The sequence below is a fragment of the Ambystoma mexicanum genome, chromosome 4p, assembly GCF_040938575.1.
Source record: "Ambystoma mexicanum isolate Mex_15411 chromosome 4p, UKY_AmexF1_1, whole genome shotgun sequence".
NCBI lineage: Eukaryota > Metazoa > Chordata > Amphibia > Caudata > Ambystomatidae > Ambystoma > Ambystoma mexicanum.
The window spans coordinates 796,230,452-796,242,114 of record NC_090927.1 but is presented as its reverse complement, the minus strand read 5'-3'; the positions used below and the strand labels follow the sequence as shown (position 1 = coordinate 796,242,114).

Here is an 11,663-nt window from a genome sequence, read left to right as displayed (position 1 = left end):
CTTGAGCGCCTCCATGGGCTGGCAGTGGTGGAGCTAGATGGGGTGGTGCTTGTGGACGGCACTGTTGGTGTTAGTGTTGGCATACGTCCCAGATACGCTGCTGGGCAAATAACATGGACTCCGCTATGGTGGATGTGTTGTTGTTGCCCTCCCGGACATGGTGTGCCAAGGTCACAATGGTGCTGGCAAACCGTCCAATGGCCCTGGACATCCTACGCACAGATGTAGTATAACTCTCCCTCTGCAGCCTGGCCTCCTCCGCTGCAGCCTGGACTCCTCCAGCTACCTTTCAACTAGCTGGTTAAGGGTGGCCTGCTGATCCTCCATCCGCTGCATATGGGCATTCAGCTCAGCCATGCAGGGGGTTGGCGACCTCATGGGACTATGCAGTGATGGAGGGCTGAACTGGAGGTCTTGGAGGGATGATATGTCATGCAGGTTGGGCTCCTCTCCCTGTGGCTCTACATCAGCCTGCAGGGCTGGGGCACTGTTCTCACTGCCTGCAGCCTCCTCTACAGTGTAGATGTTCTCAGGGGTGGGATCTGTGGGCATGATGGGTGGGCGTGGCACTTGTGTGGCAGCAGGCAGCATGGGAATGGTGGTGTTGGCTGGTGCTTCCGTGACAGATGCAGCTGGTGGCTGAGCTGTAGAGCAGCTTGCTTCATCCTCTTGGGGAGGGGTGCTGGGTAGTCCACATGCAGGTGCACATTGCCTCACCTGTTGGGCATTGTCACTGTCACTTGAAATGGCTGTTGGGACACAGAGGGCATGCTATTAGTTGTGTGCTGGTATCTGATGGGTCCATCACATGCATCAGACAGGTCAATCAGTGAGCATTTGCAGTAACACGCATATGACTGTTGTTGGCCATGTATTGTGGGGGTGTTGCTTCCCGTCTGGGTCTTGAATGGGTCCTTTGGGGCACTCCTGCACTGACTGGGGGGGGGGGTTGTGAATGGGTCCTTTGGGGCACTCCTGCACTGACTGGGGGGGGCTGTGAATGGGTCCTTTGGGGCACTCCTGCACTGACTGGGGGGGTTGTTAATGGGTCCTTTGGGGCACTCCTGCACTGACTGGGCGGGGGGGTTTGTGAATGGGTCCTGTGGGGCACTCCTGCAGTGACTGGAGGGGGTTGTGAATGGGTCCTTTGGGGCACTCCTGCACTGACTGGGGGGGGGGGTTGTGAATGGGTCCTGTGGGGCACTCCTGCAGTGACTGGTGGGGGTTGTGAATTGGTCCTTTGAGGCACTCCTGGGCTCAACAAGTACTCATGGCATTGTAATGTGTGCACTTACCAGCATCTGCAGGTGGGCTCACTCCTGTCTCTGCATCGCCAATTCCATGAATTGCCTCAAGGTGGAGGACACTGCTGCAGCGCTCCTCCCATGTCTGCAGTCTTAGTGGTGAAGCAGGCCCTCCACCTGTGCCACTGCTGCGCTGCCAGTGTGCAGCAATTAGGTTTCTCACCCTCAGTCTGAGGTCGTCCCACCTCTTGTGGCAGTCCTTCATGCTGCGTGTGGTGACACCCACAGCTGTGCACTTGCGTGCAGCTTCTGCCGACACCTCCTTTCTACGCTGCTGGGTTGCACAGCGTTGGTCAGCGCTGAACAGCATTTCTGCATGCTGTGCAATGTGGTCCACTAGTACAGTCAGCTCTGCCTCGCTGAAGCGCTGTTTCCTCTGTCTCTGTGCAGGGATCCTGGCTGCCATGGTGTTGGTCCTTTTTGCCTTCTCAGAGTGGTGATTCGGCCTGTGCTGACTCTGGATGGCAGTGGATTGTGGTTTGTATAATGGCTGCCTCTCTCTTTCCGGTTTTTGCGGTCATGGCATTTCCGCTTCCGGTGTTTCCGTGTCCATGAGGACGGTGGCGGACACGGTTTTTGCACTGCTCTTGTGGGGCGGTATGTCCATTTCCGTGGGTGTTTATGTGGCGACAGTGACACCGTTTCCACGTCAGTGTGGTGCATGCGACCGACAGGCCGTAATCGGCCGCTCTTTCCGCAACCTTGCAGACGCGGAAACTGTATCACCGTTGTCACGGAATCACCGCATTCCAGACCGGCAAACTCATAATGAGGCCCAGTGTCACTTTTGTAATAATGCAGAGGTATCTATAAAGCATCTGGTCATCGAATGCCTTACATTGATAAACGAAAGGAACCGCTTGTTGGGGAAATTAGCCCCAAAGAGCTTGGACATGAATGAATAAAGGCAGATGATATTATTGGGTCAAAACCAAATGGTAATCTGTGCTGTTGTTGACTTTTTAGATCTAGTCCTAGGCAATTAATGAAATAGTGTTTAAATAATGAAAGGAGTGATAAATGTGACATAAGTGATTTTCAGTTGGTTTTCTGCTTCTCTTTTGACAAGTAAGAAAGGTAATGTTGAGTGGCGAAAAACTGTAATTAAAAGTTTGTAATAAACTGATTTACAATTATTATTTTTTTTTTTAAAGAAAGAAATGGCTGCAATTTCTAGCACAGTCCCAAATGCTGGAACTTCTTGAGTCAACACATCTCTAGCCACCACCATCTGCCGCAGTGCAGCGATCGGAGTTTTCAGTGTTTGCATTTCCATATTCAGCTCCTCCATACCCCGCAACAAATCGTGGAATGAGTCTATGATTTCCAATGTCTCATACTGTCAGAGTTAGTAGAAATGCTCACCAAAGTCTTATTTAGCAGGGTTTTACCTTCTGTGTCTTTCTTGCAGTTTGTGTGCTTAGTACGCGAGTCACAGAGATAGGGGCGGGACTCTCCGGATGCTACACTGCATGTCTGGTGTTTTCCCAGGCCGGGTGGCCACTAGAGTGACAAGCCAATAGAAATATAGGAGATAAAACCTTCCCCAAAGGGGTAAGGAAAAAAAGTGTGCTTGAAGCACAATGTAGTCCAAGAAGCAGTGTCGGCAGCCTGGCAGGATACAGAAACGGACTGGAGCAGAGAGGAATTTCAAGGAAGTAGCAACAAGTAGGTGGGCCAGCAGGAAGGGGTCAAGGTAGGGGCAAGGAGGAAACCAGGAAACAAAGAGAGAGAATCAAAGGACAACAAGGTAGCGTTGAGATGTGGGGAGCTGTTGAATGTGGCTTCTATTATCCCAGAGATCTGGCAACTGAAACGGGCGTTTGTGGGTAAACCAAAAACTAGACCGCAGAATGTGGTTCCACACAAGGCCACGAGGCACCATGTTGGAAGAAAAATGGCACCAACAAATCAAGGAAAATGTCTCCATGTCAACCACAAGGACCATGCAGGTTGACACCACATCAATGACTGGAATGGTTTCTGACCCTTTTCAGACACTGTCCTCAACTCAGAATGGAGAATGAGAGAGAAGACCAACCCCTCGATGTGTGGAAGATAAAGACACAATCAGCATTGGACCTAGAGAGGATAGAAGCACTTAGAGCTGCACAGGAAGCGAAACGTCCTCCTGCGAGGTGTGGCAGAGAGGGGCGAGCACATGCTCAGCATAGGGGAATGATCCATGGCCAATCTCGCAGAATGCTCGGCAATCCTGTCGGAGCCTGTACAAGAAAAGCCCGGCCCACAAGAGTCTCCTGCAGTTGACAATGCTGGAACATCAGAGGAGCAGTGCAACTTGGAACCGATGCCGAAGCCCCACAGGAATACCAAGGGAAAGGGGTGCAAGCTCCATCAGTCAAGGAACACCTGGAGGAAGCTGAAAGGAAGAAACCACGTCACCCTATGTGAACACCTGCCCAGAGAAGCACCACACAAAGACAGAAGGGATGGGGGTGAGAAACCAGATGCCAGAACGGGGTGAGAGCAACCAGCCGGCCAGGGCGGGGTGAAAGCAACCAAACCCTGAGGGTGGGGTGAGAGCAACCAGACCCTGAGGGCAGGGTGCGAGCAGCCAGACCCAGATGATGGGGTGAGAGCACCCAGACCCCCAGGGCATGGAGAGAGCGGCAAGAACCCAAAGTGTGGTGAGAGCAGCTAGAACCCAAGGCAGGTGAGAGAGAAAACAGACCCCAAGGTGGTGGGAAAGAGCTCTAACTCCAAGGGGCGGTGAAAGAAAGCAGGTGGGCTGTGAGAAACCAGACATGTGGCGGTGTGAGATCTGATATCCTGGAGGGGTAAAAACCAGAAGGTGGCTGAGTGGAGAAAACACCATGAGACTCCCTGGTGGGGAACCCAAGGAGAACACCTAGTGTGGATTTACGAGCCAGGGAGTTGCAAAGGGTGGAAGATGGCCCGAGACTGAAACAAAGTGCCTGTCAATACAGAGAGTGCGAGACTAACCAAACACTGATACACAACCCAAGGAGGGGAAGGTGGAAAAACATTTGGTGCTTTTACTTGAACTTTGCAACGGGGCAAGAAAGCCCTTTCTGATATAAAAAAGATATTTATTTATTTATTTTTTAATTTGGTTTAGTTGAGAATGTCAACTTTTCAAATTTAACAATTACATAAAAAAAGAAATTTCATTTTCATATCAAAATAGATCAAAGAAACTTTTACAAAGTAGCTTTGCACATAAAACAAAAGGCAAACAGTTGATTGCATTAAATATAATACACATGTTTCTATCCTCAAAAACAATTTTGCATTAATCAAATAGAATGTTTCTAATTTTAGTGCATCATATCATTACATGTGATGTCACAAAAAGAGGGAAATTGCCAACTCCACACAGCATAGTCATTTTTACTCCTGTGTCAACGTTGCATCTAAAAAGTGGACTATGGCCACTCTTACTGCTAGTTTCGTATTAGCATATCGTTTTTGATATATTTGTGATCTTTCAACTGGACCGTGAGAGGCAAAAAGACCCTTAAAGAATAGATTACGTCTCTCTACCAGTGCCGGGCAATCAACAATCAGGTGCTCCAATGATTCCCTTATACCAATGTTTCCACAAAACCAACAGAAATTCTGTGTAGATGGAATTTGTTTACGTCTCACGAACATCTCCCTGGTCGGCCACAGATTAAATCTCAACCGCATATATTGTGATCTAATATACGGCGAAGGACAGGCCACTAAATAATCTGCAAGTTCTCTATAGCGCTTAGCGCCAAACACTGCTGGATCAAAGTCCTTGTACAGGCAGCATTTTGCCTGATTTGTACACCAATCATATTGGAAGATTTTAATGTTTGCTCGACCAGGATTATACATGACCATGTCAAAGGTAACTGAAGCCTCAGGGAGAGCTTTTAAGACATAAAGACACCATTGTGAGGGGAGTAGATCGTTTGATACCAACAAATAATGTGCCATTATGCTCACTATATTTTCTGCTGATACTCCAACCAGGCATTTCCTCCACAGTGAACACATATACCAAATGACCTGTGAGCGCAGGGATATTAGGCCTAATTCAAACCGAATCATCGGTAGGGGCACTGACCTTGGCAAGTTCAAAACCTTTTTCCAGAAACGAGCCTCCAATCTGTGCCAATTAGCATGATCTTTTGGAGCCCGTGTCTCAGCAGCATGTAGTAAAATAGGTGTTATTTTCTGGTGGTAACAGGAAATGACATGTTCATAAGAACATTTACCATACTTATGGGCTAGAATTTGTGCCTGTGATGTAAGTACATGCAGTTTATTATCCAGATCTGTGATATAGCTGTCTTGTGACACCTTTGCAGAAAACCACGTTCCCAAGTATTTATGCTTTGAGACAACTGCTAATTTTACATCCTGGAGGGTCCACTTGAATTGTGCAGCTTTAGAGTTACCTTGAGAGCTCCAGATAACAACCTGTGTCTTTTCAGTATTAATAGACAGGTGATTTTCAAGGGCATATCTTTCTAGTTGTAGCAGAAGATTTTGAAGATCACTCGTGACTGAGACAACAGAACTAAATCATCTGCGTGAAGTAACCATGTGATTTTTTGGTCTCCCAGTTTAGGCGCATCTCCTATAATCTCTATTAGGGATTCCCCTATGTCCAAGATGAAAAGATTGAACAGGGTAGATGCTAAAATACATCCCTGTTTAAGGCCTCTCAGAGAGGAAAAAACTTCTGACAGTCGTCCCTGATTCGACAGTCTAATTTGCATAGTAGTATCAGTTTCTAAATGCATGATTTATGCAAGCAAGGTAGAGGGACAGTTATATCGTTGCAGTTTATGATACAAAAGAAGACGATCTATCGAATCAAATGGCGACCTTGAAATCTATAAAACCTAGATACAAGTGTCGCTTTAACTGAGCATATTTGGCTTTCAACATGTTAAGAATAGTAATATTCTGAGCTGTTCCTATTGTGGCCACAAAACCTGCCTGAAAGGGATCACGTAACTTGCACTTTTGGGTCCATGCATTCAGTTCTTTAAGAATAATTCTGCTATAAATTTTGCCAGGAGCATCTAATAAAGCAATTGGCCTATAACTCTCTGGTTTATTCCTGTCGCCTTTTTTGTATATAGGCACAATTATGGAGTGTTTCCAAAATTTGGGTATTCTTTGGGTGTCATTAATTGCTGTGAATATATCATACAAAATAGAGGCCCACAATTCTGAATGTTGCTTGAACGTATGATTAGATAACCCGTCCGGGCCGGGGGCTCTAGAGCCACTTATCTTGGCTATATTAAAGGTAATGTCATCTAACTGAAAGTTCAAATGAAAAGGGTTAGCTGTAGCCACTGATTCTAGGCTGGAATGACCTATTACCAGGGTGTATAGATGACAAAAATGCTTGACCCATATAGCTTTGGAGACCCCATTTGCTTGAACTATTACTTGTGTACCCTGTGTGGTCTGATTGAAGATTGCCCATTTATTAGCAGTATTTTTTGTTGGAATGGTGCTTAACATTAATGCACCATCTGCTTGATATAGGGCAGCTTTCTGGCTATGTAACCAGTTTTTACAGTTGGTACGGAGGCTTATCAACATGCCTGATCTTTGTTCAGCAGGATAGTTTAGAACTTGACGCCTCTCTCGCTTGTATAGAGCTTTTCTCACTTTTACTGTTTGGTTAAAGACATGCAACTTTGGTTTCGAGCTTAGTTTGGGTTGTACTTGTGACTGAAACATTTGCATCATGTCGTTATATATCAAATATATATATATCTAAATAGCTGATTTTTTGCAGCCCACATGGTGTTCTGTATCACTCGCGAGTGAAGCCATAGTTTGACTACATTAAATGAGGGTTTTTTGATAAATTCCACCAACTTGATGTCAGAAGAGGCTATATCCTCCAACATAGGGACATCGGAGAAGATTGCTAAGATTGCTCGTCATCTTAGGTCATACTGCGTGCTTGGCAAAGCTTTACAAGCCAAGATCAGGGAGTATGAAGCTGGTCGGTTTTGTCTACGGGTAGAGTGAAAGTCCTGTCTTTGATTACTCTTGATTTCCCTCTTGGCCGGCACAGTCATCTGGCTAGGGCTTTTATCACTGCTAATAGCATTATCAATAAGTTTGGGTATTTGCGGAGTAAGGGCAGTTAGAACTGTGCTGTTAAGTTTTTTTGATGTGTTTATCGAGACATACTCTTCTACTAGCTCTGGTACTTCAAAATACACTTTTTTTTTGAGACACTGGCAACTCCAGGTTGCTTCCCCTGGAATCGCTCCCATCTATCCCTGACACCCCCAGGTTAGTTCCCTGGGAATTACTTCTAGGGACATTGAGATCTGGCCAAGATCCCCCAGACACCCCTTCAAGTACTACTGGCACCTGTTTATCACCTCTTTGATCAGGACACTGTTGATCGCTAAACTGAGAGCGATTTGTCTGACACGCTCCCAAAAGTGCTGGCTGCGACATTCCCGCCATATACTCATCAACAGCCTTCCTTATCTCCTGACTATGGTCAGCTAAAGCCTAGGCCAGATCAAGACTTTCAGTGTGGTGTACTGGTGCAGTTTTTTCCTTCACGATCTTAAGACTGGCAGGTAGAATGGTCTTCATGGGAATTTTGATTTTATCTTTGCTTTTCTCACCTTCATCAGCTAGTTCAACTAGATCATCCAAGGGAGCATAAAACAGGTCCCTTGCGCTCACAGAACGTTCAGAGGCCGCTGCTTTCAACTGATTTAAAAGTTGGTTCTTTTTAGTTACCGCAGTTGAAGCCAAAAGTAGATTTTTGATTTTGGTGGTAACTTGATGCACTTGAAAAAAAAATTGGCAGTAGATGATGAGTTCAAAATCTTCACAGATTTTTGATTTTTGGCCAATATATTCTGAATTCCTCTCTTTGACTTATCTTTCAGACCATTCTGAGCTAATTGTCCCACAGTAAAGATAGTGTAGGCTCCTTTTTTCTTTTCCCCCGCTTTTTCTAATTGGCCAGTTTGAACAGCTAGCTTTTCTTCTGCCACTTCCCTTATGACTTTGCTAAAGCATGGAAGGGGTCGAAGCCCCGACTTGTATTTTCCAAAATGCTTTTTTCATCATTATCGAGAATAGTTATAGAGTCCACTACTTTTAAGCAATCGCTATTCCCAGTTTGGGAGGCAACTGTAACAATCAGTTTCTGTGTGTATGGTTGTTTGTCGGAGTCAGAGCCATTACTTGTTTTAATTTGTAACAGGGTGTCTGTTATAGTCTTTTGCCACACCAGCATGTTCTCCCATTGTTTTGATTGTACTGCTATTTTAGCATCAAGAGAAGCAAAGAGATTAGTTAGGATCTGCAAGGCCATATTCATTGCATTAAGGGTGATTTCTAGAAGGCTATGAGAGATGGTCTCTTGTGTATTTTGTTCAGACACCTTTTCACTAGTCACAGGTCTTCTTGGAGTAGGAGCAATGACGGATGCTGATAGATTTGAATACGGGTGGCTAATCTCGGCAAAAAGAACCAGTGAACCAGATACATTTTCTGACATCGTGTTTGCCGAGAAGCGAGAATTATTCAAATCTAGAGCAATCACTGCCTGGTCATCGAAAGGCGCAACCATTGGGCATTATAAAAGTGCCACTTTTGCAGTGGTAGGAACAGCACATAACATCATGCCATCCGAAACAGAGTTGTTCACAGTAGTGTCTATTTTGTTGTCACACTCTGGCACATTTGCGTCCTTTTCACAAGCATTCAATGGCAGTATAACACATTTCTTACTTAACTTTGCCTTAGAGCATCCCAACTCCCCTAAAAAACAACCACCTTATCAACACATAACTGAGGTTCTTTTACCTTCTGTTCAAGTTCCACAGTAGATGACACACCTCCATGCACAAAGACAGGAGGTGCCATGTTCATGGCTTCAGTTGTTTCATTCTGATCTTGTCTGTCTTTATAAAATGTACCAATGTCAGTGTTTCTTTCCATCCCAGTGACTTTTATTTGCAATTTAACGTTCTTTGGTGAAGGGCGCCCAGTGGGCGTAGAACACAAATGGGTCGCCGTACGTTTCCACGCATGGACCGTGGATATATGGGTTTATTTTTCTGCTTGTTGCTTTCAAACGGCAGCAGCATACCAGTTCTTAGGGAAAAGGTCATGTCACAAGACGTTTCACAAGCTTCCCTGCACTGAAGAAAAAGACTACTGCCCGTGAAAATGAAAATTGGTCAACCCCCAAAATACCAGCACTGTGTGAAGTATCCGCGTTGCCCCAACGCCGCAACGAATGCGGCAAAGCGGCAAAGCAGTACTTCACGGTACTTTGCTAGGTGCGCACACGCTGGTGCGCCCGCACGGATGTATTTTTACATGTGATTGTCACAAGGGGCAGGGCCTCAGAGAAAGCACAACACCCCTCTGCAAATGAAACAGAATAATATAAGATTTAACATTCAAAGGTTGAAAACATAAATACGTCTTCTGGGGGACCAATGTATATGTCCATATGAGTGTTCAAATACCGTTGTTTATCCACAGGAGGATCCAAACAAAACTGTAGGCACAAATCACAGATGAGAGCACCAGCAGCAGTCCCGGCACAAGCGGTACTTCATGGTACTTCGCTAGATGCGCGTGGACATATTTGTACATGTGATCACCACAAGGGGCGGGGCCTCAGAGAAAGCACAACACCCCTCTGCAAATGAAACAGAATAATATAAGATTTAACACTCGAAGGTTGAAAACATAAATACGTCTTCTGGGGGACCAATGTATATGTCCATATGAGTGTTCAAATACCGTTGTTTATCCACAGGAGGATCCAAACAAAACTGTAGGCACAAAGCACAGATGAGAGCACCAGCAGCAGTCCCGGCACAAGCGGTACTTCACGGTACTTCGCTAGGTGCGCACGCACAGACGTATTTGTACACGTGATCGCCACAAGGGGCGGGGCCTCAGAGAAAGCACAACACCCCTTGTTGTTTATCCACAGGAGGATCCAAACAAAACTTCACAGTACTTCACTAGGTACGCAGATATTACAGTGGATTCAGAAACCAGCCACCATTCTATTGTTTGGGAAAAAAGCCCTTATTGTACCTTTGATTAAGATAGATTATTTTTAATTTACAGTGGTGGGGAGAGGAATCAGGCTAGAACAGGTTTCTGGATGGCGGACTTAGATTATATTGTAGGACATTCTGACAAGCACACATTTAGACTCTTTTCTTTCATAGTAGGGCTGCAAAATATAGGGACAGCCTAGATTTTTGGTGTTTAAAAAATGAACTACTTTACGCATGCCACTTTGTCCATCTTTGTATTCTGTTTTACCACAGAAGATAAAGATAATGGAACTGCAGAGAATGCATTTTGAAAACAGGAACACTGGTACTGATAATTACATTTTGTGTTCTCCCATTTATATGGGACACAAAGTGAGTTAATCCTTTACAGGCAAATACACTTTGTACTAGAAAATGAAATTTGAAACTGAATGCATTTTGGCGCCATTTCAATGGGGAATTGCCTTTGTTTTTTTTTTTTTTTGCTTTTATCATTTTTATGATTTTGCAAAGTGGTTTACTTCATTTCATTTCTCTTCAATTCTGTGTTCTTTTAGTATCAGTTTATCATTTCGTCACCATTACTTTAGGCGGTCGAGTTTGCTGTTAGGAGTTATGTCTCCTTTTTTGCACATTCGTCCAAGGCGGCTTTTAGTATTTTTGCCGTGGCTATGGACCACGAAGTCCTTGACCCACTCATTAAGCGGGACCACCACACTTCTTCGTCATACTGAGAGAAAGGTTCCAGTAGAGGGTCGAGAAAAGCTCTTCTCCATTTGATGGTCATTCGGCAGTTTAGGAGGAGATGTTTCACTGACTCCTTTTCAGATTGAATTTTGCACAGACGACAATGGTTTGTAGCAGAAAGGCCCCTTATGGCCCGGACTTCGTTGGTCGGCAGTAAGTTCAGCCTAGCCCTGAGGAGGGTTGAACGTAGAGCTCTGTCCGGAAATCTTTTGATTATTTCGGGCGTAGCATCCAATTTTTTTGGTTGAGAGGACAGGTGTTTTAGAAGTTTGTTTTTTTCCGCAGTTGTTTGGGTTTCAATCCAGTCTTCCTGGTCCAATTTCTTTTTTACTTTGGTTGAATTTCCGATCAGTGTCTCTTCTGTGCATGCAATGTTATCTAGGGTAGTTCTTTGTTTGGATGCCCATATGGTCAGCATCTTGCAGGTGTCGTTGTTCATTTCTGTATTTATCAGGTTGTAAAGCTGGGGCGATTCAGGCATAAGTATTTTCCTGAAGAGTGACATTTCTCCAGTCTCTTTAGCTGCTTTCAGGGATCGGAGGCCTAGTTCTCGTCTGATGCCTGC

The 11,663-nt window shown here is 45.2% G+C and overlaps 1 protein-coding gene across 1 annotated transcript; it reads right to left on the bottom strand.

The window, feature by feature from the left end:
- Positions 1-282: 282 nt before the first annotated feature.
- LOC138452862 (myb-related transcription factor, partner of profilin-like) lies at positions 283-1,710 on the bottom strand. Its single transcript, XM_069605207.1, has 2 exons — positions 1,296-1,710; positions 283-749 (listed from the first exon to the last, which is right to left on the bottom strand). Exons 1-2 carry the CDS (start codon positions 1,708-1,710, stop codon positions 283-285), a joined length of 882 nt encoding a protein of 293 aa, XP_069461308.1.
- Positions 1,711-11,663: the final 9,953 nt, after the last annotated feature.

Bases quoted from the DNA above. Each gene is read 5' to 3' on its own strand.
- LOC138452862 (XM_069605207.1), bottom strand. From the start codon at position 1,710: ATGGCAGCCAGGATCCCTGCACAGAGACAGAGGAAACAGCGCTTCAGC. The intron at 750-1,295 runs GTAAGTGCACAC...GTGTCCCAACAG, and splicing joins GAGCCCACCTGCAGATGCTG to CCATTTCAAGTGACAGTGAC.